The sequence below is a fragment of the Telmatherina bonti genome (assembly GCF_933228915.1).
Source record: "Telmatherina bonti genome assembly, chromosome: 16".
NCBI lineage: Eukaryota > Metazoa > Chordata > Actinopteri > Atheriniformes > Telmatherinidae > Telmatherina > Telmatherina bonti.
The window spans coordinates 27,487,751-27,515,242 of record NC_136614.1 but is presented as its reverse complement, the minus strand read 5'-3'; the positions used below and the strand labels follow the sequence as shown (position 1 = coordinate 27,515,242).

Below are 27,492 nucleotides of genomic sequence, written 5' to 3'. Positions count from 1 at the left end.
GCTCCAGTGTTTTTATTACTTGCTATATGTACTGTAAGTCAGGATTCACAGTCATCCTAACAATTTCATAGTTACACAATGATAAATAGACTGAAATTTCCCAAAAAGCATCTCACCTCAAATCAGAATCCGCTTCAGATCCTAATGGATGTCCCAGACATTGGCTACTTGTAGCATTGTCAGCACTTCGCGATGACAGAGGTCACTGTGAATGAATGTGAAGTCATTTGGGGAGAGATCTCAGGAGTGCTCCACTAAAAGCTAATGTCATTTTGCAAAACACTTCATCGCATGTGGCGCTAAGGACATGCTTGATATTATGGATGGTTGATATCTATAGCGATCCACATTACTCTCCTAACAAACAATTTAACGTAAAATCGGTCTCTATGAGCCCAGTAAGTTTAATTCAGTGAATTCCACATAGGATCAAACGGCCTTCATTACTAAAGACCAGTTCATTTTAGTATATTTTTTCCCATATCTGTTTCACATTAGTAACCCCATGTAGAGATACACCATTTCTGTTTATTCAACTGAAAGTACAGTTCTGAGTACTTAGGACAATTTCAGTAACTTTCAGTGATTCAAAACAGTAATCTTCTTGCTTGAATTTCATTTTTGGGGTAAAGGGAGAAGATGGCTAAAGCAAAGAGCAAGTGCAAGACATGATATGAATTGTACATCTCGGTGATGCAGGAAGATTCTGTTATGCATGATGGCAATTACATAAATGTATAAAAACACATGTAAACTTCCATGAATGTCAAAGGAAATGAAAATCATTCCTTTGCTGACATGTTGTACTTGGTGCTTTCAGATGGCTGTCACTTCCACTGATGTTTGGCTTCTGGATAATAATTAAAGTTGACCCAACTTCCATTACTTTTGATGATCCTCAAAATCAAAGTTGTGTCAGTACGACAACGAATTTGATCTCTGCTTTGCACTCACACGGAAATTGCAAATGTACATCTGCAATTGGTCAAAACAGGACTCATTTGGACCCATTCAAGTGACGCGAGGGCGATTGCAGAGATGCTTCACTGCACAAGATGACTATTTTTAAGGGAACTGCAATCAAATTTAAGTCAGGCTCAAAGATTTCTGAGTAGGGCTGTAGAAACTGAACAGCATATCGAACTGCCAAAATTGTTCTTTGTAAATAGAAAATACAAAGAACGGTTGTTTATACTAAGCTATTTATACTAAAAGACGTTATTTATACCCCTTCTGTCATATTGCACTGTCATATTTTTGTCAAATTAAATAAATGTATATATATATATATATATATATATTAAAAAAAAATAATATATATATATATATATATATATATATATATATATATATATATATATATATATATATATATATATATATATATTTATTTAATATAATATATACACTGCTAAAATAAAGGGGAACACTTTAACAACACAATGTCACTCCATGTCAACCACACTTCTGTGATATCAAACTGTCCACTTAGGAAGCAACACTGATTGACAATCAGTTTCACATGCTGTTGTGTAAATGGAATAGACAACAGGTGACAATTACAGGCAATTGGCAAGACACACCCAACAAAGGAGTGGTTCTGCAGGTGGTGATCACAGACCACCTCTCAGTTCTGATGCTTTCTGGCTGATGGTTTGGTCACTTTTGAATGCTGGCGGTGCTTTCACTGTAGTGGTAGCATGAGACGGAGTCTACAACCCACACAAGTGGCTCAGGTAGTGCAGCTCATCCAGGATGGTACATCAATGGTAAGAAGGTTTGCTGTGTCTGTCAGCGTAGTGTCCAGAGCATGGAGACGCTACCAGGAGACAGGTCAGTACACCAGGAGATGTGGAGGAGGCCATGGGAGGGCAACAACCCAGCAGTAGGACTGCTACCTCCTCCTTTATGCAAGGAGGAACAGGAGGAGCACTGCCAGAGCCCTGCAAAATGAGCTCCAGCAGGCCACAAATGTGCATGTGTCTGCTCAAACAGTTAAACAGACTCCATGAGGGTGGTATGAGGGCCTGACGTTCACAGGTGGGGGTTGTGCTTACACCCCAACACCGTGCGGGATGTTTGGCATTTGCCAGAGAACACCAAGATTGGCAAATTCTCCACTGACGTCCTGTGCTCTTCACAGATGAAAGCAGGTTCACACTGAGCACATGTGACAGACATGACAGAGTCTGGAGACGCCGTGGAGAACATTCTGCTGCTTGCAACATCCTCCAGCATGACCAGTTTAGCAGTGGGTCAGTAATGGTGTGGGGTGGCATTTCTTTGGAGGGCCGCACAGCCCTCCATGTGCTCGCCAAAGGTAGCCTGACTGCCATTAAGTACCAAGATGAGATCCTCAGACCCCTTGTGGGATCATATGCTGGTGCAGTTGGTCCTGGGTTCCTCCTAATGCAAGACAATGTTAGACCTCATGTGGCTGGAGTGTGTCAGCAGTTCCTGCAACACGAAGGCATTGATGTTATGGACTGGCCCGCCTGTTCCAAAGAGCTGAATCTAATTGAGCACATCTGGGACATCATGTCTCGCTCCATCCACAACGGCAAGTTGCACCACAGACTGTCCAGGAATTGGCGGATGCTTTAGTCCAGGTTAGGGAGGAGATTCCTCGGGAGAAGATCTGCCACCTCATCAGGAGCATGTCCAGGCGTTCCCGGGAGGTCATACAGGCAGGCCACACACACTACTGAGCCTCATTTTGACTTGTTTAAAGGAGTGTACCCGTAGTGTGTTTTTCCTCTTTCATTTTGAGTATAACTCCAAATCCAGACCTCCATGGGTTGATACATTTGATTTTCATTGATCATTTTTGTGTGATTTTGTCAGCACATTCAACTATGGAAAGAAGGTATTTTATAAAAATATTTCATTAATTCAAATCCACAACATTTTACTTTAGTGTTCCCTTTATTTTTTTTGAGCAGTGACTATATATAAATAACTTAAATATCCAATCAGCCAATCACATGTCAGCCTCATAATGTGAAGATTAGTTACTGAAGTTCAAAGCAAGCCTCAGAATAGGGAAGAGGACTTAAGTGACTTTGAATTGGCATGTTATTGGTGCCAGACAGGCTGGTCTGTATTTCAGACACTGATTATCTGCTGGAATTGTCACACACAGCCATCTCTGCAGTTAACATTGACTAGTCGGTTGAAAAAAAGGGGGAAATATCCAGTGAGAAGCCACTGATTGAACTAAAATGTCTTCGATTTCAGTAGAGAATTGGCAGGCTGGTTGGAGATTGTAATAAGGCCACGGTAACTCAAAGACTAGTTACAACCAAGCTGTGCAGTATACCATCTCTGAATGCTCATGTCCAACCTTAAAGCAGAGGAGTCACAGAATGAATGAACGAACCAACATTTATTTGACCAACATTCACAGCGACCTCAAAGGTAAACATGTTTGGTGCTAAGCTGTAGCGAAGCTCCTAATTTCCAACTGCCGTTTCATGGCAGGTACTTAAAACATGGACTCAAATTGAAAAGCAATTGAAAACATTTTAAACGTATACAAACCATGTACAGGGCATTCACACAAAATATTTAGTGTGCAGGTTTTCTTGGACACCAACCATCTTTTGGTTTGGCATGAAAACATCTTTAGGTTTGTGCGTTTAATTAATTCTCTCGGAAGAGTGTTCCACGGACTCGTGGCTCTCTAAGGAAGGCTGACTGAAGGTTGTTTTACATCAGGCATCATCCTTGACATGTTTTCCCATGTACGAGATATGGATTTTCTTAAAGATGGAGAAGCGGAGTTATAAAAACCTTGAAATAAAAGACCAATTTGGAAAACTTGGATCATTTTCTCCAAACTTAGAATGTGATGCTTTTTTAGGAAGTTAACAGTGATGGTGGTTTAGGCTTTCAGTCATTATTTTGAGTGCTCACTTGTATGCTTCCACGGGTTTGAGAGATGTCTTTCATGCCCGATACCAGGCTGTTCTGCAATGTAAAAAGTGTAGAATATTCAGTGTTAACATTGATGCTGGAAGCATAAGTCAAAGAATGTGTAATATGTGTAGAATTTTACTTTTTTTTGTTTTTACTGTAACTTTTTTAAAAAATTAGGTTTAAGTCTCGTGTGACATCTATGTATTTAAATTTCACTGCACCAGAACATACCGGATGCCAGTTGTGTCAGCTTAGAACAGGAAACTGACGGTACAATTTGCACAAGATCCCTTAAATTAGCCAATGAGAGACTGACAGACAGAATGACTTTGATATGATGGAGACAGAATTCAGTGTTATCAACATGAAAATGTGAATTAAGCTTGCCTTGTTGCAAAAGTTGAGGGTGGAGGAGGTGGTGTAATGGTGTGTGGGATATTTTGGGCACGATAACCAAATAGGCATCATTTTAAAACCACAACCTACCAGTGTGTTTTTGCTGACCATGTCCATCCCTTTATGATCACAGTGTAGCATCTTCTGGTCGTTACTTTTAACCGGATAATGCAACATGTCACAAAACTCAAATCAAGAAACCAGATGAGGTCACTGTACTCTGGTGGTCTCCACAGCCACTGAATCTCACTCCAACAGGGAACACACGGGATTCTCATCGTAGATGTACAGCCGGCAAATCTGCAGCAACTGTGTGACACTATCGCGTCAATATGGAGAAAAATCTCAGCAATGTTTCAAACATCTCAAAGTCATTGTTTCAGATCACACAATTAGTAAACTCGCTTTTTTTTAGTTAACACACTTTATTTTAGAGCAAATATTGCTAAATCTGATTCAGACTAACGTACAAAAATACCATTTTAAACTGCTTCCTAAACTGTGATGGCTTTCCCACTGCTTTATCCTTATTGTACTGAACTGATGATGCAGAGAGGCAGGTTAATAAAACAGAAGGCCACTTCATTTAGCTGACGTCCATGCAAATAAGCATTGATAAAGATTAATTTCCATATCCGCTACACTGGCATGAATCATGCTGCTGGAAACCAACACCACAAATACAGTACTTACAAATGACATTCAAACTAGGCTTATAGAGCTGCTTCAAAATGTTCCTCTTAAACCAAACGTCTGTAACGTGAGAATGGGGATCTTAATAAAACCAGAATGATTGATGGTTTGGCCTCAGTGTGGATATTTTTTTTATCAGAAATATTGCAATATTTCCTATTAAGGTTATGTTAAAAAAATCTTCTGAAATATTTACAGCATAAGATTAAAGACACCTGCCTAGCAATGAATGCAATCCCCTCACAGAAAGGTGTCAAAAGGGTACAACAATTATTTATTTGGTTTTATGTGACTTCACATTTTTTATCTTTTGAGTCTTGGTGTTAGAAGAGTAACCGTAATTAGAGCAACTCAATCAACGCATGGTGGAAACACACATTTGTTCTCTACATCCTCACGCAGAAGGTCAAACTGATTCTGTACACAAGTGGCTCTTGTGTGTAAAATACATACACACTTTGTAATCTCTTTTTTTTTTCTTTTCTTTTTTTTTTTTTTTTACATGGCCTGACGTATCTTTTCCAGGCTCTTCTCAATGTTGTCAATCACTTCAACTGCAGCCTGCGGGATCCTGGTTCCTGGACCGAAGATGGCGCACACGCCGCTCTGATACAAGAACTCATAGTCCTGCACACACACACACACGCACGCACGCACGCACGCACGCACGCACGCACGCACACACACACACACACACACACACACACACAGAGAGAGGAGAAACACTGGGATTAATAAGAAAGGAAAAGGAAATGGATCAGTGTTTAAGAGACATACAGGTTAAAAATGGGGACGGGATTCTAAAGTTTTATTTTCTTTTATGAAGCGCAACTTTTAGAATTATGAGTCTATGTTTCCATGACAGCAGGATAAAAAAAACAAACAAAAAACAGCAATTATCCTGAAAGCTAGACAGAGTCGCCTCAAGGAGCTGTAAGGATAATTGATTTTTACCCATTTTTACCCAGGGAACTGAATCAAAGTACTTAGTTTGATTTCCATTTCACACCAATTTTCTACTGAACCACTGTACTGGTGTCATGACACGCAACATCCAGCCCAGTTAGATGCACTGACCATACAAGCATGACCAGTAAACCCACCAGTGTTTGTTGTGGGTTTAAAAAAAACAATAAAGTAAAAGATAAAATCAAGTGGTTTCGTTTTATTCGCCTAAGGAAAATACTCAGAAATGCTGGAATAGTGTCACTAAAACCAGTAAAAACACATTCAGCTGGACAGTCAGAGGTTACCTGTGGTGGGATGACACCTCCGCAGATGACCAGGATATCTGGCCTGTTGAGCTTCCGTAGTTCCTTGATGAGCTCTGGGACCAGGGTTTTGTGCCCTGCAGCCAGTGTGCTGACCCCAACGCAGTGAACATCTGCATCCACCGCTTGCTGGGCTACTTCGATGGGAGTCTGACCAAAACCACAAAATGTTAGGCAGAAAAGAAAAAAAAAAGAATTAAAGTCAGACAAAAAAATGAATACAAATAAAAAACATCTTTACTGTAAATATCACGAGCAACACCACAAACATCAAGCTACACATATAAACGGCCATGATGCAAATCTCAGAAGGCAAACTATCCAATCCACAAAACATGTTGTATTTTATGTTCCTCTTTTTATTTCCTCTCTGCCGGACGAAGGAGCTGAACAGCAGGCCATGTGAGCAGTGGCTGAGAGCTTATGCCAACCAAGCGGAGCTGCAGGGCTTCATCCCTTCTATGTGCACAGTGGAATACAAGCTGGGACTAATACCATTGTGTGTTATACAAATGGAGCGCATGAGTGGTCAGACTGCATTAAACTGGAATTTATAAGGAATTGATAAGAAATAGACTATTTATGTAGTCAAGTCTGCATGAATGGATTCATTGTGGACCAAATGCTTTTTTTTTGTCTCGCCTTCAACACCCAATAGTTGTTTTTTAGGCTTTTATTTTTTAACTGAGAACTGCTTCTAAATCCCCAATATATATAATGATCTTTATTTTTCAAATATTAGAAAAGGAATATTAGAAATGTTCTCTGAGACTAAAATGAGAAAAAGCTTTTATCTGAATGAGCCTGGCCTACTTTTCTCCCTTTTTTTTTGGTGATATAAACAAGCATCAGTCAAAATGCTGCTTTTCAATCTGCTAATCTTACCTACCTCCACATGTTCCTCACTTTAATAAAGCGGGAATGTCTTTTACCATTCGGGTGTTTGGACTCTCTTAATTATGAAGACTTATAAGATCCATGAAATGTTATTTTAGTTTTTTTTTTTTTTAAGCTTGTTAGGTTTTTACACCAAAAAGCTCCATCTACTCTGAGCATCGTAGAACTTCTCACTGTAGTAAGTTTGGCTGTTTGCAAGAAAATAAACCCCAAGATGTTACCAAGAGGTCTGTATGAAAATGTCACCAGAGGAGGGAAACATTTGATGCCAATCTGTCCTTCAGTCTTGTATAAAGTATGCGGTCATGGACTGCTCGTCTTCATATAATTGAAATTATTCAGCCAGATCTGTGTGTCATATGACGTTTACAGGAAGGAACCCTCGAGATGCAGGGTCTCATTGTGGATTACGTTGAAATTGGCTCCTTTGTAGTCACTTAAATCCCCTTTTCCACCAGCGCTGGCCCTGAAATTCTGGCGTGGCAGCAAATGGCTGCAAAATTTGCTCTTGTGATGTTCACTCAGCGAGCTTTATAGTGTGCAATGACACTGTGTGAACACGGTAATCCCTTTATGGCAAGTTGATAACAGATAGTCTTTGCTGCTGTTCAGTGTGTCGTTTTCTATTGGCTTTACAACGTCTGCATGTCCGCAACAACACTTTCCTCTCCTGACAGGTAAAATTAAACCTGACTGTCAACACTGAATTTTTTTGCCGGACTTATTTTTCAAACATGATGCTTATATTTTTAGATGATCACATGTGACAAGAGCTTGAGAAACTGACCTGAAACAGCGGTCCGATGTCTACATCAAACCCCAAGTCGGCAAAACCGGTAGCGATGACTTTGGCGCCTCTGTCATGGCCGTCCTGACCCATCTTTGCCACCAGCAGTCGAGGATTCCTTCCCTCGTGGCTCTTAAAGTCTGCAACTCTGATTTTTGTTTTGGGAAGGAAAATGGAAACATATACTACTTAGCTAGATAAAATATCAGCCAATACTTTTTATTTTCTTTTACTACCTATTGTGAGCCTGGGCGATCTCTTCATGCTCTCCGAACTCGCTGCGGTAAGCACCGCTCACCATCCTGGTGCTGGCCTTGTGTTCGCCAAACACTTTCTTCATAGCATCAGTGATTTCACCAACAGTGCATCTGGACAGAGGAGCAGAGACAAACATCACTCATGTGTCACGCAGCCCTTCAAGCTGCTGGGAAGACTGTAGCTCTTCCAGTTATTTGTATTCTGGGTCTTTCTGCAGCACCAACTTCTAGATTTCTTTGCTACATATATGAGAAACTGAATTTCCTCAGATGTTAGAGGGATTAGCCAGTGTGTGGAGGTTGTGTGAGGACTTTCAACCTGGCGCGTGCTGCCTCCACAGCCAGCCCCAGAAGGTTGCCCTCCCTGGTTTGGGCACACTCCTCAATGGCTTCCAGGCACTTCTTCGCTGCCTCGGGATCACGACTCTCCTTCACCTAAAACAGAAACAAAGCATTAAAAGATTTCATGCTTCTTGCTATTCTTACATAAAAGAAAACTTAAACCATTATTAATGGTTCCAGATACATGAACTAATCTCATTTAACCACTCCGTCTCTCAGCTGGGTAGTGTCTCTTAAAGCTGGGGTACGTAATGTTGGGCAGCTGAAAGCGGCGCCCTGTCTTGGCTCCTCCCCCTCTCGTTTTGCTCCTTTCGTGATCCAAGGCTTTTTTATTTGCAGCTTTTTCCACCAATGTTTTTCTCTTTCTCGGCTGTTTAACGAGAGGAGGCAAATAAACCGAGCCAGGTCGGGGAAATCCTTCCTGCATTTTCTCAGCCATGTTTGCCTTCAGAGTTTCTTCTTCACTACTTTGTATTTTCATCCTAACACGCTGTTTATATGGCTATCAGGTATGCGCTGTGGGAGGGGGAGGAGAGGAGCCGGGAGATGAAGTTTAAGAAAGAGAAGAAATGAACAACTTTAATTCTGCCCCCAATGTTTGGATTGGTCATAGTTTTTACAGATTTAAAATAAACTGAGGGGTCTAACTATATTTCTTATTGTTCATGATTACAAAATGTATCGACTACTATCAGGATGAGTAACCACTTCACCCAGAGTAGGAAGAAAAGAAAAAAAAACCGTCTGAGCAAGATTACCTATCCCAGCTTTAACTGAGCAAGCCATTTCATTATACAATTAAACTTGGAATGAAAGATCATTGTTGGAAGTAGTTTACCAAATTTCAAGGTGATTTCTCTTTTTGCTCTATCAGCAGTCCAAACCTCAGATATTAAGTATAAAAGTCTAAAAATGAAAATAAGCAGCCGATCCACACTGAAAAAGCAGAACTCTTTTTTTTTTTTTCTCTCAGCACTGAAGACAAACATGGTGCTAAGTGGCTACAAAGCATGGCGGCAGTGAAGGAAAATCTAATGGGGCTCACCAGTCGTGAGTGCAGTCAGGACTTACCTGATGCGACAACCCACCAAAACACTGGTACACAGATTAAACGGTAAAGCAGCATATACTGACCTGATTTTTAACAGGGTTGGAAAATCCTTTTATTTTAAGCATGCAAGTCAGAGGACAGGCTGATCAGCCCTGGCCATGCAGCGTGCAATTTCTCTCCTTGTTCACAAGCTTTTCTTTAAAATGAATGGCATTCATTACTTACTGACCTTCTAATGAATGCAGTGAGCCTGAATGTAAGCTGATAACATTTTCTCCTCAGTCTGCCCACAGCATGAATGATCGTGTACTGAACTGCAGTGTCACTTCAATAGATGGCCATTTCAGTTCAATTCAACTCAGCATTATCTGTATAGCACCACTTCACAACAATGTCATTACACTTTACAGACACATCAATACGAGCTAATTTATATTAAATAGCCTAGCTAAGGAAAACCAATAGAGCGCATGGAGTCTTGACTCTGATCCAATCCTCCATCCTGAGCATGCACAAGGCTACAGTGGGAAGGAAAAAACTCCCTGTATATTATTTAGATATAAGGAGAAAAATAAACTTTCCAGAATGAGCTGTTGCTCTTTTTCGCATAACATATTTATTACATGGTGGTTTGGATACTTACTCAACAGTTTATTGAATGAATGAATGAATGAATGAATGAATGAATGAATGAAAGAAAAATACTTTATTAATCCCCAAAGGGAAATTCAATATTGTAGCAGATAATTAACTTGAGGAGGTCTTGTTCCAGAGGCTGAAGGCTGCTGGCAGGAATGATCTTCTGTATCTTTCAGTCTTACAGCAGACCTGAAGAAGCCTCTCACTGAACACACTTTTGTTTTAAGAGGCACAAATCACAAGTTTGATAAAGTTTGTTGCTTTTTTTTTTTTTTTTACCTTGTTGTCAGTGTAGAAACTGTAATGTTAAAGGGCTCCTCTTGTAAAGGAACAGAGATTTTCTGTATGGAAAATCTTTGTGCAGGTGAGGATTTGCTTTGTTAATGATGTTTCTATGACAAATATAGAAATCTGTGTTTAAAGATGGGATGTAAAATCTAGCAGAGTCTTGAGATCCATCGTGAAGATAGCATTCAGCTTTGCTTTGTTTAACAGCAGCCCCGTTTTTACACATACTTGGATTGAAAGCTTAATCAGAACAAAAATGCTTCAAATAAAAACCAATCACGTTTCTGATTAAATTACAATTGTTTTGTTTCTCTGTCATCTTGACTCTCTGAAGTGGTCACCACAGCAAATCATCGCACAATTGAATTGGTACGTGTATTACACCAGATGCCCCTCTTCAGACAGCGATGGTGGGGAGTAGGACTCGATTCGCCGACAGTCAGGTCACAAGACAGGCAACCATACCATGTGAGCTGCTGCCACCCCCGATTCAATCACAGTAATTTGGATCAAAATTCAATTATAATAGAGACAGGTGAGATATGCCGTTTGTATTCTGAAATGGCCTGAAATTTTGCTTCAAGTTATCATTACTGCACACACTTGTTACGTCAGCTGGGTGTCAACATAACACAGTCCTTTGCTTTATGTTCGGTCCTCTTCACAACACAAGTTCGTTTCTGTCTGATGGAAAATGTAATAATACACCTTCTCATCCTTGTTCCATCCTGGTCTCTCTGACACCTCTCAGGCTAAATATAACAAGGCGGTGGTGATGCTGTTCTCCTTTACATCACATCACTGCTTAGTTCTGTGTCATTATTTTAATTCAAGTGTTAGATTTTAAATGTTAATGGCAAACCGGTTCTCTATACTTGTTCTTACAATGTTTGTCTCAAAGTGGGATCAAATTTTTTTGTTTGCTTTTAATTAAGCTTTATTCTTAATCAGCTTGTCGTGATTTAAACCTTTGGTTTGTTATCTTTTATTATTGGATGATTTTATAAGTATTTTAATGTGTGTGGATGTGTGTGTTTGCTGTGTAGATTTGATCTGTTTTATTTTCCTGGTTGTGTTTTTATCTGGGAGGAGAGAGCGGAGGGAGCAGAACGATGTGCTGGGAGAGCTGCTGCATGGATTACAAGCAGAAGAGGTTGCAGGTTTGGGCCAGGTGGAGAGGAGAAAGATACAGGACGCGCTAACTGCTAAGTAAAGGAACGTGAAATCGCTTGTGCGTGTTATGAGCATGTTGACTTCATTTATCATAAGATACAGCACCACCTGAGCTACGCTTCCCTCTGTCCCTACGGCAACGCACTCTGGGCATCAGCTGACGGCGAGGTGTACCATGACCCTGGATCAATACCCACTGACTGACCCTGATTACCTTCCACTAGAAGTACAAACAGGAACTTTAAACATCTTTTTTTCTCTCTCATATGCAAGCTTGATGCTGCTGTTCCACATTTTATTCATTTTCTCTTATTGTTTTAATTATTCCACAAAATCTTTAGACCCTATTGTGGTTTTTCTAACAGTGACAACCTAATTTAGATGGTATTCAAAGGTCCCACACTCTACTTTGTGACACTTGTGAATCTGCAGACTTCAGTGACACATCTATAATAACACTTCAAGAGGTTTTTTTTTGTTGTTTGTTTTTTATTTTTCCAAATCAAATTCCATTTTGTCCGTTTCTACTTGAACCAGTAAATGGCATCTAGTTGCTTTAGGTATCAAAATCTTTCCAACACAACTGCAACACTGACCTTTTTCAGTTTCTCAATCTGTTTCTGACGTACGATGGTGTTATCTATGGCCAGCACATCCACGGTTTCCTCCGTCTCTAAGCGGTACTTGTTCACCCCAACAATGACTTCTGATCCTGAGAAAGTGAACCAGAAACAGCATTCAGACACATGAGAAACTCCGGCTCCGTAATGGGATCAGCCACTTACAAGACAGTCTGCTGTGTCTGACCGACCACAAAGAAAAACTGACAGAAAACAAACAAAAGTGCTTTTGTTGTGTGCCTCTGCATTTGCTCTGGGTAAGCCGAGCAACATGGCCTCACATTGCTTTAGTTTTCAAATAAACATTACAGGAACACAACATGTAAACAGCTGGTGAAACATTGAATGAGCCATGATCAAAGTGAATACTTGATTATGATTGGCTGCAGAGTGCCGGTTAAAAAATGTTGTAGGACACCTTTAAAAGATTTCTGGTCAAACAGCCTGATTTTTCTAAATTATTGTGCTGGTTCAAACACTAATTGGTAACCGTGGCAACAGAAACTCAGAACTTACGTTAAAATACATTATTTCACAGTTTATTTACAGTAGAGCAAGACAGTCGAGAAACATTAGTGATTATATAGTTTCCTTTAACCTATTTGGTGAATTTGATCATTTTGAAGGCCGAGATGCAGCAGAAGAGAAAGAGAAGAGAATAAGATGTGACACAAGGAGTCGACACCAGAGGAATTGAACAATTTAGTGGATGACAAGGATCAGAGTGAATGCTGGATAATATTTCTTGTAATAAACAGTTGAGAAATTATCTGTGGACACACAGATCGTGTGCATCCCCTCTGGGGACACACAAGTGGTAAGAGGTGCACTTGTCCTCTGAAGTGATACTTTGTATCACGTAACATAACATTAAGCAATCATCTCACTTTTCTCCACTGATTAGGCCTAATGTAACATCTGCAGCCGGCCGAGCTGCAGGCTCTGTGACCAGAGCCTGTTACCTTGGCAACGCATCAAAACGACCAAAAATCAAAGTCTACTGAGCCGCTTTTTGTGCAAAACGTACAATTCATGGTAAAAATTAAAAAACAACAATAACGTATTAATATTTGATTTAGTATTTATTCCTTTCCTAAGCGAGCACAGTGCAAGCAGGATAATTAAGGGCATCCATTATCAGATATTAATGGACATCACGCCAAACAGTTCACACTTCCGTGTCATCTAACACGACAGCTTTTTGGCATTAAGTAATTATTTGCAGAGGTGATGCTAAGATCTTAGTAAAAATATGACTTTAGCTGTGTGAATGTGTTACTTTACTGCTTGTATTTTTCCATCATTGTCATTATTTCACTCTCAGGCAAATCAAAACAGAGCATTTGCATTTTATGCCTTACAAATGTTACACAATGGGTATCTGCTGTGAGCAACGCTGCACCATTTATGCTTTTCTGATATTTTATGAAAACAAGCAGCAGCGGCAACATGACTGATCTTTCAATGCTTTTCTTTATTGAAGACCGCAGCAGCTTAAGCCTGCCTGATGCAGTCTTTGTTGTTTTATTTCCTTTTCAAATAATTAGAAAACTAGCCTTTTGTGTTTCTTTGTGCACGGAAGAAGAGTACAGCATCACAATTCCCTCCTAACTTTGATGACAGGAATTTAAAGGCCACCAGTAGAGAAAAGTCTGTCAGGAGATTTTTCTTTTGCAGCAATGAATTTCAATGAGATGGTATCAGAGGGATTTAACACAGTATGTAAAGGTTCTGCTCAGCTCAGTAGCAATCACGTCTGCCGTTATGAAATAAAAGTCAGCGTATATACCAGAACGAAAGACAGAAGCCAGGATTTATCTCCTTCATAACCATACAAGTCTCCCTTACCTCACAACAATAACAGAAACACATGATCCTCATACAAAATTTGCTTTTCAAACCATCTCACCAACTTTGTCATGCTATTGATATGTCTGTACTTTTATTTTTGGATCTAGCTGTAGCTGTTTCAATAAGGAGCAAGAAAAAGCTCTAGTGTTTACGTGAATATATGTATATGTAGTGTATTCATGTATAAATGTAATATATACATGTAAAATATGTGGTGTATACATGAAAAAAGGACACTAAAAGTAAATACTGGTCAAACATAAGTTGTTTTAAAGTAAAAATGTAACCCTGTTGGGAAGTCGTATCCTTATATCTTAGACTACTTAACTGTGCATTTGATCTTTTCTAAGATTTTACTCTTTCTGGTTTTTATTGCTCTTTTTGGTCTTGGTCCTGAGTATTTATCCAAACTGCTTGAACATTACAAACTGGTTCGGACCCTCAAGTTCTTAGGGTTTTTTTTATTGACTCATTAAGCTTGAACTAAACTCCTATGATCCATGTGTAGAATAACCTTCATGAAGACCTGCAGACAACAGATAACACTAATGATGTGTGACTTGCTGACATTTTTTTTTCTCGTTATTTCTGTTAAGTCTTTGCGGTAGAAAATTGTATGAAAATTGCTGTATAAATGAAGCACAGACAGATGGATTGATTAATGGACTGACGGCCGATCAAAAGCTGAAATTCATAATATTTTAAGCACGTACTTTTGGGGTTTTTAGTTCTAATTTATTTATTGACATCTTGGTTGCTCAAAGTGTTGCAAAATAAATAAATGAATAAATCATTTTGATGTTTTTTGTGTGTTTTATGAGGGCTCCAGACTGCATGACTGGGAGATGAATGACATTTCTTAATTTGCTTCCATTTCCACCTCATGATATTAGTTTATTCATTTGAAGGATCAAAGTGGATTTATGAGGAGATGAAAGAAGCTGGATATGCAGAAATGATACATTTGTTTCAGTTCATTGGTGATGCCACTGATTCATAATCCGTTCAGCACAAATTAAGGGTTTCCCTTGAAGCAAAGTTGAACACAATTATATCATTATTTTATCTGCAAAAGCACGACTTGACTTTTTAGCCGCTTCAGTAGCAAAAAAAAAAAACTCCCTCCACGATTTCTGCTAAATGTCTCTTCATTACCAAAGCACGCATGAATAATTTCTTTAACATTTCCAGCAGGGAGCTCAGCAAAAAAAGGGAAAAAAGTCAGTCTGGTTTCCTTTGAACAAATATTTTAAGTGTTAATAGAAGCCTTGCAAAGTTAGGAAGCTCAAAGCGCATCCCACAGGGATTCACAGGAGCAAACCAATGTTCAGAACCCCCGTTGCTCACAATTTCTGAGTGAATGGAAAGTGAATAAACGTCAAATTTATGCATTTAAGATGATGAGTTTTCATTTGTGTGAGAACCAAAGTGAAAGCAGAACCACATGTTCTTCGAAGATAAAAAGAATTAAATAGCAGCTGAAAGGACTAGTGTTGTTTGGAAGAGAAATGAATCAATCTATCTGACTGAAAAACTTGAAAAACAGGAAGTATCAGAGGTGTTGCTTTGCTGTAGGAAACAAACATTTACTTGAGTCATGAAAAGAAAATCTTTAACATTTATTTGTCATAAAATTAAGCTTGCACACTTCTGTCATGTGAATTGTGTACATGGAAGAGGTGGCCTTGCTGTGGGCTTCCTAAAGGGAGATATTATTAAATAACAAGACTGCAGGCTGACTGCAGATACGCTCCCTGTCTGGCTTCAGGCCCTTTCATATAAAGCCTTAAAAGTTATACTGAAGCCATAAAAGATGAAAATGAAAAAGTAATTGTATTTTTAAATATGAAAGAAGTGCTTTTTAACAAATCATCTCTTGCACAGCTAACCATCCAGTTAGAAAATCCTTTAACCAAACTGTTATGACTGTGGTCGTTTTGTTGGTTTGTCTCTATGTTTTTTTTGTGTATGGTTTTTTTTTTTTTTCTTTCCTCTGGATAGGTATGCGCCGCCCAGCACCGGCATCGGACCGCCTGAGGAGATAGGTCGGGATGGGATTGGCTGTCCACTTTTTAAAAAGAGGGAGAATCGCGGGCCTGGTTGGAGGGCTCAGAGGGTCGGAGCAGAGTGCGAAAACTTGTGAAATGTTTCCAACGTTTGTTAATAACTGTGAGCTGCTTATCTTGGTTTGAGTTTCCTCCTGTTTTTGTTAGATAAGGAGGTAAGCACCTGTCTTTTGTTTTCACGTTAAACTCAGAGGATAGGATCTGTTTTGTTTGTTATTTTTGGCATTTGCTCACGTTGAGATTCATTTTACACATTGTTAACTCTGACGTGTTTTCCAGATCAGACGTTTTCTGTTAGATCTTTGTTTCACATTGTAAAATAAATCTTTTTTGTTTGAACCTTCCCAAGAGCCAGTCTGTCTCAATTGAAGGATGGTATTTTCCTGTTGCGTTCAGGAACCCCTAGACTGGGCGTTCGCACCATAGACTGTATATAGAAAGATGGACGTAGCCTCCGTGAAGTCACCCATAGATTTCTAAAGAGCTGAATTGAAGCTCGGTGGGCGCTTCCTACCATCGGCATCTTGGCAGCGTCATGCGCGTCGTCTGGCCCAGAAAATACAAATATGGGCAAAGAGGTGGAGCTCGGGGGGGGGGGGGGGGGGGGGGCTGTGAGCATCATGGTGGATGACTGACATCGAGTGAACTCTGAGCTTTCTGTAGCTAAGAGCTAACCGAGCTAACCTAGAGATAACGGGAGCTAACCAGCTAACGGAAGTAAGCGGGCTAAAGCTGTCACGTTGTTAACTGGCTAAAAACCGCGGTTGTTCTACATTCTTCTTACTTGAAGACGGAGATTGGTACCTGTCAATCAAAAGGACACGCACCTAAATATGCCGAAGGGGTTTTTTTTCTAGGGGTTCCTGAACGCAACAGGAAAATACCATGCCGAACTTTGAGATGAAACTACTTTAAAACGGGGGAGTTAGAAAAAAATTCACTCCCCCCACAGTTGTCATGAAGGTAAACCTGACCTATAAACTAAAAATGGATTTTTGAACCACACTGTAAACAAGGACACATCCCTAATTATGCCAAATTTTGAGATTAAATTACTTATAAAGTGAGTTATATAAAATTCACTCCCCTCCATAGTTGTAAGGAAGGAAAACCTGAGCTATTAAACCTAAAAGGATTTTTGTACCAGGCTGTAAACATGTGTTTTAATGCTGTGAAGTTGGCCTTTTTAACATGGGAGTCTACGGGGATTTGCTCTGTTTTGCAGCCCCTAGCGGATGAAGGAGGAACTGCAGTTTTATGCACTTCCGAATAGGCTTCACTTTTTACCGCCGCAGGTTCCCACTTGGTTTGCACGCTGCAGCGCGTTGTGGAGTTTTCATGCTGCACTGCAACCTGAACTTACACGTTGGCCTGGTGCTGTGAAGAATAACAGCATCCTAATGTGCTTACGGTGGGAAAAGAGGACTTAAAAAATGACAGATTTAAAAGCACTTAGAACAGGGATCATCAAACCTGGTCCTCAAGGCTCGGAGTCCTGCAGGTTTTCCTAGTGTCCCCGCTGGAACACACCAGACTCAGACTCTGGACAAGCTCTACATACGTCTGCTAAATACATGTTGATTTGTTGAGGTGTGTTGCAGCTGGGACGCTTGGAAAACCTGCAGGACACCGGTCCTCGAGGACCTGGATTGAGGATCCGTGATTTAAAAGGTATCCTCTGCAGCACCTGAATCGATGCGAGCCTGTCTTCGTGCAGCACATTCCTCGATGCGAAGCTTGGGAATGCCCTCTGCCACAGCTTTGGCCATGCCTCCCATCTCTTCAATCTCTTTAATGAACTATGAAAAGAGGAACGCTGGTTATGATCAGAGGTTACTGTGGTCACCTCATCTTGTCAGCCCAATACACCCAGACAGGCTGTTTCTAATACAACTGCATGTAATTAGAATAGATATGACAGTAAAATACTCATAAATAAGGAATGACAGAAAATCATATAAAACTGAATAAAAAGGATTTAAATAAAATAATTGTAAAAATAATTAAATTATAAAACTCTTATTTATCTGCACATAAACAAAAGGATTTTAAATATATAAAATGTAAACCTAACTGTAAACCTAACTATTCAGGTCAAATCATGAATTAAATGACACATTTTAAATAACCCAGTCTGGTTAATGTCTACTTCCTGTTTGTCCCTTTGACGAACCTTCAGAGCGGTGTTGTAGACATCATCAGTAAGCGCTTCCATCATGTGGGAACCCCCCCAGGGATCTGCCACTTTGGGGATGCCCGACTCCTCCTGGATGATGATCTGGGTGTTCCTGGCGATGCGAGCACTCTTCACAGTTGGCAAACCCAGCGCTTCGTCGAAAGAGTTGGTGTGGAGAGACTGGGTGCCCCCGAACACAGCAGCCATGGCTTCGATGACGGTTCGGATCACGTTGTTGTATGGATCCTGAAAACGATCCGAGGGGGTCATTTATCCATGCAGACAGTTTTGGAACGCCAAGAGAACTCAGTTTGATATAATAATCTGTGTGTACCTGCTCAGTGAGAGACCAGCCTGAGGTCTGGCAGTGTGTCCGCAGGAGGAGAGACTTTGCATTCTTAGGCTGGAAGTTTTCCTGAAGGAGAGTGGCCCATAACCTCCTAGCTGCCCTCAGTTTGGCTATTTCCATGTAGAAGTTCATCCCTATGCCCCAGAAGAACGACAACCTGACACGACACAAAAACAAAAATGCCTGAAAAGGATAAAACATTCAATAAAAAAAATGATAAACAGAGATCTACATTTTATATGATGGGGTGGAGAATCAAATAAAAAAAATTAAAAAAAAAATTTTAAATAAAAAAAATCTTTTTGCTTCAATTTTTAAATCAATATTTTTGTTTTTTTAAAAAAAGTTGTTTTTCCCAAATGAATAAAAATACTCCAATATAAAAAATTTAGTCATTTTTATTGCTTTTATTGACTTTATACTTTTCTTCTTTGGCATAATAGCAGCAGAATGATGGTCTGGCTGCTGTGTTGTTTTTTCCTAATTGAAGATGACGAGCAAATAAAGTTTTGTACATGTCGCAATTAAAGTCGATTCGGTTCAAATAATTTCTCAGTTCTTTCTAGCTTATAGGAGAATGAAGTTACGAGGGAAATTAGCACCTTTTGTTACTAAAGTGTAATGATTATGAATAAAAAATCTGTTTAAATCAAGAATCAATTCTGAATCGAATCATCACTCCAAAAATCAGAATCGAATTGAATCATGAGTTGTTGTTAGACTTACATTCCTATTATATATAAAGGTACTAATTAAGCTCCATACAGCTGAGATCCACTAACAAGCACCTGTCATGCAATTTAAGAAGCTTCATCCAGAGTCCTGACATTCTTTACTGCCTTTTGAAGGAGGTAATGCAAATGAAACAATTCCTTCTGATTATACTGAATGGATAAATTCAGTTAAGTTGGAATTGCTACACATACAGCAAGCCCCAACCCTGCCATATCAGCTCAGCTGTAAAAGATATATCATTCCTGAGCAGCTGCACCAATGCATAAAATATGCTGCAGCTTTACAGCCAAAATAAATTATTACTGTTCTTTCTGTGTTTCAACATGGAAAGGTTTTTAATCATACAATAAATTAAACATTTAAATAATGTAAAGGGTGAGGAGAAGTGATGCAGCTACTGCAAAGACAGGATGGTGTCTACTGATGTGTTTATGTGCAACGTAACACTCCAAAAGTAGCAAACTGGGATAAAGGAAGAATATCCAAGTACTCGTCTGCGATGACAGATAATTCATATGGATGGAAATCTCTGATTGATTGGAGGCTTTTTGTAGTTCTGATGTCATATGAGGATAACATTTGGTGGGTTCTAAATACCGGCGGGGGGGGGGGGGGGGGGGGGGGGTCAAATCGAAAAATCAAATATCATGATTTTAGCTTCACAATTTTAAAATAGATTTTTTTTTTAAATATATATAGATTTTTTTAAAAAGAAATAATCCATTATAAAATTTTTGTCATTTTTAATGTTTTTACAGATCTTTTTCCTTGTCTTCTTGGGCCTTACAGCAGGTCTAGCTACTGTGTTGTTTTTTCCTGATTGAAATCAAGAAAAAGGACGAGAAAAAAAAGTTTTGTATATTTTTTTTGTTTTTAATCTACAAAAATCAGCAATATCGAAAAATTGTGAGAGTCGCAATTAAAATCGCATTGGCACCCAAAAAAATCAGAATCGAATCGGGACAAAAGCAAATCGTCACAGCTCTACTACATACAGCATCAATGAATAGTACAGAAAACAGTGAATATCTCCTCTTAGATCAGCTTATTTGACACAAATGTGTGTGTACAACAGGGAATTACGCCACCTGATCCTCTGTGGCCTGATGCCTAATATCTAATGTTCTTTTTGGATTAAAATGCACAACCTTGTTTGTAGTAAACAGAGAAATGCGCTCTAAAAACGGCACTTCCAAAAGTTGCCTTTTGGTTTTGTGATGAAAAATCATTTGTTCCTTTCTCCTGCTGAACTTGCAGCAGAAACCCATTTTTAAACCAAAGAAGCTGGAATGGTTTCTCCCAGATCTGGAATAAATCCCTCACCAGATTCACAAGCAGCAGCACGATGAGTAAACTCTGAGTAAAGTCATTTCAAGGCATTTTTACTGACACAGTCAAATCAAATCCAAATTACTGCAGTTAAATTATAATTCAGTTAAAGCAAACCTATTAAATTAGTCCATTTTACAATTACTAAGTAAATAACCCTAACCCATAAAAAGCATGTTTAAGAAGCCAAATATTGCATTTAATTCAATTCCAACCCATGGGCATGCATGTGTTTAAGCTTTGGAAAAAAAAAAAAATCTAAATGTGGAGTTGGATTTATATGCTGGTCACAGACTAACGGTTTGCCATTTCTTTGCATTTCTTCACATTAGTATTTAATATTCACAGATGGCATTTACAAGCTACAATTCAAAAGGGAAATCTTTATATAAATACATAAAGGAACTGTTTGATTTGAGCAGCATGATCTCAGTCTGGTGCAGTCTTAGACATTCAAAGCGAAGGAAATTTTCCTGTCATTTAAATCTGGCTGTCAGTCTTTATCATTGCACTTATAGATTAATGATATAACTGTAGTGTATAATATGCAGCTTGTTCTTAGCAGTAAAGCTGCTTGTTAATCTCAAAGATCATTCCCTTCCTGTTCTTTAAACTGAATATACACACTGCTGGAAAGCTGTTGAACGTCTTTAGATATGATAACCAAATCAATAGCTCCCGCTGTAGGAGACGTCAAGATGTACATCAAAGTTAGCATGTTTTTGTACCTTGGGGCAAATTCGTCAATGGTCAAACCTGCCTTCAGGCCAGTGCGGCAGTACTCCAGGCCGTTAGCGACAGTGTAGGCTACCTCCAAGATGGCGTCCGCACCAGCTTCCTGAAGATGGTAACCACTGATGGATATGGAGTTGAACTTAGGCATGTGCTGTGGATGCAGTCGTGGGAATACATCAGTTTAGTCCCATCAGTCATAATACTGCATGAGAAAGATGCTGCATGGTTTCCAAAGCAGCCTTCTTCCCCCCTTGATGTACATACCTTGGATGTATATGCGAAGATGTCTGCTATGGCGTGCATGGAGGGCTCTGGGGGGAAAATGTAGGTGTTGCGTACCATAAACTCCTTTAAAATATCGTTCTGAATTGTGCCGGTTAATTTCTCTTTGGGCACGCCTTGCTCCTCTCCAGTCACAATAAACATCGCCAGCACAGGAATAACTGCTCCGTTCATGGTCATCGACACTGACATCTTCTCCAGGGGGATCCCATCAAAGAGCATCTTCATGTCCTCCACTGTGTCGATGGCCACTCCGGCCATGCCGACGTCCCCGTGGACTCGAACATTGTCCGAGTCGTAGCCGCGGTGCGTCGGGAGGTCAAAGGCAACAGAAAGACCCTGCTGACCAGCTGAAATAAGAGAAGAAAACTGGTTACAGATAAAAGGACAGGAAAGGGAGGTTGTGTAGTACAGTCTCGGTAGGGCTGTGACGATATGCTTTTGTCCCAATTCGATTCAGATTTTTTAGGGTGCTGATTCGATTTAAATTGCGATTCTCACAATTCTTTGATACTGTTAATTTTTGTAGATTTAAAACAAAATAAATGTATAAAACTTTTTTTTTGCTCATCATTTTTCTTGATTTCAATGAGGAAAAAACAACAAAATAAGCCAGACCATCATTCTGCTGCTACAATGCCCAAGAATACAAGTAAGAAGATCAATAAAAACAATAAAAAGGATTTTTTTTTTTTTTGTTTTTTTAAAAAAAAAAAAAGAAAAAAAATAGATTTTTTTTTTTTTTTTTTTTTTTTTAAAATCGATTTTAAAATTGTGAAGCAAAACAAATCCTGATTTGCGATTTTTTTTTTTTTTTTTTTTTTTTTTATTCGATTTTCCCAATCATAAGTCTCAGTGCAGGAACCCTCAGTATGGCTAACACGAGTGTGGCCACAGTGAGAACAAAGCTTTGGTGCATAAAGTGGACATTAAAAGTTTAAAACCTCGGTTGAAATGCCAGATTTTTACCAAGAAACCACAATAAACCTTTCTAAAGTCTTTCCTACCTATATGGAACTATTATGTGCATTTCAGGCTACTTTTTTTTTTTCTGAGACCAGAAGGGCTGGGATTGATCGAGTTATTGTCACAAATCGCTTTATTTACTTCAGACCGACCCTCTCCGTAGGCTGTCAGATCAGCCTGTGGGCAAAACGAGTGGATTGAGACTCTTCCGCATTAAGCCCCACCTCCCGCCACTGCACTACATCAGGAGCGCGCACCACACCTGCTTTCGCCGTCATTGTAACATCTCATAAACAGAAGGATTAGGCTAATATGAACTCAATAAAAAAAACTAAATACAATGTCAGCACATAGCATACAGCCCTACATGTTGGAACCTGAATCAGAGCCTGGAAACGAAGTGGAAAACAGCAACCCACAGCAACGAATGCAGCAGGATGTCTCTCTTTGGTAAACTCACCAGCCATCGTTGGAAATAACTTTATCCAACGTTTTCCACCCGCCTGATGTATTTGTACATGCCCTTGTTAACCAGTAGAAGGAAACCAATCACCGAACCTTATCCCCCGGGACGTCACAAGGACTTCCAAGTAGAAAAAAACTCTCTAAAACAACGCGTTTTCCGTCGCCATGGAAACCGAACGGAGAGCGTACTGGAACTCAAACTCAAACATGCGTTTAGGTCACAGGTGTCAGACTTCAGTCCTCGAGGGCCGGTAATCCTGCAGGTTTTTGTTGTCTCCATGCTCCAGCACACCTGACCGAAAACTTGAAAACAGGTTGACAAGAAGCTGCTGGATGCATTTGATTTGAATCAGCTGTGCTGGTGGAGGGAAACAACAAAAACCTGCCGGATACCGGCCCTCGAGGACTGGAGTTCGACACCCCTGGTTTAGGTGATAAAAGACAGTGCCTTTCACATGTCTGATGAGGATTCAACACTGTAACACTATAAAGTGACGTATAAGTGACGTATAAGTTGTAAAGTTAAAAACAAACACAAATATGTTCAGAAGGGAAATATAAAACAAAAAATAAGCCATCTGCATTTCTGTTAGTCTGTTAAAGCCCCTTTTGATTTAATCACAGCCTTCAGGCGTCTGTGGAGGAGTCTACCAGCATGGTGCAGCTTGACTTGACTTGGCAGACTATAAGGGCATCTCCTGTCCACAGCACCCAGGAGACTTTCTTCAGGATTTAAGTGTGGGCTTGGCTGAGTCGCTCCATAACTTTACATTTCTCATGTTAAAGCCATTCCTTTCTTGTCATGTGAAAAGGAGACAATCTTCTGCTGCTTCAGCATTCAGGTTTTAGAACAAAAGCGACTTATTTGGTACTGTTCATAATTCCCTCCACTTAACTAAAGTCGCAGTTCAAGCTGAAGAAAAGCAACCTCAAAGCATAATACTGCCTTCACCGTGCATATGCAGATAAAGTATTCTGCTTAGTAGGGGTTGAACCGAACCCACCTTTTGGAAATATAGCTAGTCCCATCAGACATTAACGCCTTTCTCCACATGCATTCGGGAGATTAGATTTTCTTCTGGCTTGGATCATTTCATTTCACTGTCTTGCAACCAGACCCGACAATACAGGAGATTTTTGTCCCATTTAGTGCCAGTACTTACTGGGAATTCCTACAACTCCTTCAGCCTCGCTGTAGGTCTCCTGACAGTCTGCCTGACCAATTTTCATCTCATATTTTCATCAATTTCTGGGGAAGTACATCCAGCTCTTTGCAATTTCATTGTTGTCCCATATTTTCTCTATATTTTTAATGAGTGTTTTCACCATGTCACATGCTGTGAAGATATTTGTACCCCTCCTCTGTATGAGACTTTTCAACACTGAAATCCCTTTGATGCTTTTACTAAAAAAACCAACTGTGTAAATGTAAAAAGAAATCCTATTTGGAAGTTTAAATTTAATTGGGGTTAATCTGAGGGTGAAAGAATACATTTACACTAGACTGCTTTGATTATATAAAAAGGTTGTTTAAAAAGTATTAGTTTAAGGTTGTACACACAAGCAGCTTATTGTACTCTTCCAGCCAAATAGATTTGTTTGCCAGTTTAGCTATACACAGATAATAGGTCATATTAAAAGTTATTATTATATATTAAAAGAAAGGTTTATACAATATTTATTTCAGACACAAATTTTAATGATAAAAACCTGACATTTCAACAGAGGTGTGTAAACTAATGTGCTGCATGAGAATGAATCTGAGCAGATGTTTCTTCCCCTAACCCAAGAGAAACTTGACCTTCAGACCTTGAAAGCCACAGATCTGCAAGTTTTCCCTGTTTCAACAAACCTGGCTGAAATGAAAGCGTTCTTGAGTTTGAACCAGGTGTTCTGAAGCAGGTTAACATCTAAAATCTGCTCTTGAGGACTGGAGTTAGATTTCCCTGCAATTCATTTTAGTCAGATGCCGCCATCTTCTGTCACATCATCAACAGTACTATAGCAATGCCATTACAAGCCACACATGCCCACACATCCATCAATCATTCCTTACTGTAAGAGCATCTAAAAGATATGTTTGTACATATCAAATCCAAAAACCTGTTTTGGTCAATCCCTAAAATGTCAAAGTTTATATCGGTGTCCACATATTTCCAAACTAAAAGCTGAGAAGATAGTATCAACTGAAAGGATGATTTCTTACAGGAGTGTACTGTTTCAATGTAAAACGGCAGAAAAAATACCTTTAATGTTGTCTTTATAGAACTTGTTGCTCTCTTCCACAGTGCTAAAGCCAGCATACTGCCTGATTGTCCAAGGCCTGTAAGTGTACATGGTGGGATAGGGCCCTCTAGTGTAGGGAAACACTCCTGGTAATTCATCAGCATGTCCCTCCGAGTCTGCCTTTGTGTACACTGGCTTGATGTTGATTCCCTCCGGTGTGCGCCAGATAAGATCTTCTGGGTTTTTTCCTTTCAGTTGTTTCTTGGCCAGGTTGGCCCACTCGGGATGCAGCTCGGCCTGCTCCTGACATGATGCCGAGGTATGGATCAGCGAGGAATGTATATGAGATGAGGAGACAGAAGCTCTTACCAGGCTGCGGGCAGCCATCGCTGCACATGCCCTCTGTGCAGTCAGCATGCTTGCTGTTGGCTTAAGTCAGACAAGCATGAACAACCTGACGGGACAGATATAAAGCAGTGAAATGGTCATATGTTAGACAATGCAGGTTTGCAAATCCAGAGTGGTCATGATCACACAAAACTGTATAGTGTCAAATGAGTTGAGGGGCTATGTCATTCTTCTGTTATCTAATCTGGGGCGTTTTAACGTATACATTTCTTGACTTTTTTCAATTCAACAGACCTTTTCCTGCAGCACTTGTTTAAGACAAATGTTTTTGACCTTTCAGTGTTTCAAATGTCCCTCACATGATCGGTCTACCTACAGATAAAGCCTAATTTAACATGCTCAAATTGTCAGCAGTAGATGAAAATAACGTTGCTATGATCTGGTCTGATATTGACACACAGTGTAAAATGTCCTCAGGATAGCTGGTTAATATAAAACATTTTAAGATATGTTAAAGAAAAAACAAAATAAAACTTCCAAATAAATATAATTAGAGCATAATTCGTGCGAAAATAGACACATTCAATCAAAACCTACGTGTGTAATACTGTGGCTAGCAAAAGAAGCTACAGCTATTTAAAACAATTATTATTCGTTCAGTTTGTTATTTAATTAAAACTCTTATAGAGTAAATTAATCTTTTAACTGTCGAGTGACTTTGTGTATGTATTTTCCAATAAAATTGGAGAAAATAAGCGTCAAGTATAAGACTAAATGCTAAACATTTGTTAGCTGACATCGCATGTCTCGAGCGGTCTTGACTTACTGTAAAACACCAAAACAGAGTTCACTAAATGCAACCTTTTGTAGTCGTGAATGTTATAAAACACTAATTATTATGGATATTATGATAAATTTCTGACCTTGTGGTTTGTTGTGTTTGTTCAAGTTGGTGGCAGGTGTGTGTTATTCTGCCCAATGAAGTTTCATAACACTAACAACCAGCGAATCAGTGGAGAGTACCGTCAACTTTAACCTAAGATACCGGAAGGGAATGTTATAGTCAAGAAATGGTCCGCTCCTTTTCCGTCAGCTCGCAAGATGAGCCAGGGACGGCGAGCGGGGAAGGAGGAGCTTGCCGCTTAAATATACGAGAAATCATTTTAACGTGGATAACAGGTTTACAAAAACAAATGCATTAATCTTTCGGAACGAGGTCAATAATAAAATGTTTATGAAACTATTAATTTTCTTGCATATTTCAGGCTTTAGTATTCAAAGTGCAGAAGTTTCCATGGGGTGTCTCTCAAGGATGCAAAAGTAGAGCAGCTCCTCCCAACCAGTCACAAAACCAGGTGAATTTAATTACATCAGCTCCACTGCATGGTAGATGATCCTGTTAGTGAAAACACCTGTTCTGAATGCATCAGTAGATCCAAAAACATGGCTTCGACTTTATTTCTACTTTACACACCTCCTGTGTCTCTTAATAAGTACAATGCAGTATAAAAATAGTTGAGTTTAAATAGTTATGTCAACTTAAATAGTTGACATAACTTTAGATCCTGCTTAGAGCAGCCGAACAGTAACATAATTTAGAGAAAGGTAGTTTGAGAAATCATTTTAATACAG

General features: G+C 39.5%; 1 protein-coding gene across 2 annotated transcripts; it reads right to left on the bottom strand.

The window, feature by feature from the left end:
* Nucleotides 1-3,450: 3,450 nt before the first annotated feature.
* Nucleotides 3,451-26,856, bottom strand: mmut (methylmalonyl CoA mutase). Of its 2 annotated transcripts, none has more exons than XM_079255486.1 (13): nucleotides 26,784-26,856; nucleotides 25,533-25,966; nucleotides 21,838-22,205; nucleotides 21,567-21,724; nucleotides 18,760-18,931; nucleotides 18,423-18,671; nucleotides 17,937-18,048; nucleotides 12,309-12,424; nucleotides 8,539-8,654; nucleotides 8,199-8,330; nucleotides 7,963-8,110; nucleotides 6,261-6,428; nucleotides 3,451-5,634 (listed from the first exon to the last, which is right to left on the bottom strand). In XM_079255486.1, the coding sequence occupies exons 2-13, from the start codon at nucleotides 25,927-25,929 to the stop codon at nucleotides 5,506-5,508; spliced, it is 2,265 nt and encodes a 754-aa protein (XP_079111612.1). In that variant the 5' UTR covers nucleotides 25,930-25,966; nucleotides 26,784-26,856; the 3' UTR covers nucleotides 3,451-5,505. The 2 variants fall into 2 exon arrangements, with proteins under 2 accessions (XP_079111612.1, XP_079111613.1); XM_079255487.1 differs by lacking the exon at nucleotides 26,784-26,856 and adding an exon at nucleotides 26,687-26,773.
* Nucleotides 26,857-27,492: the final 636 nt, after the last annotated feature.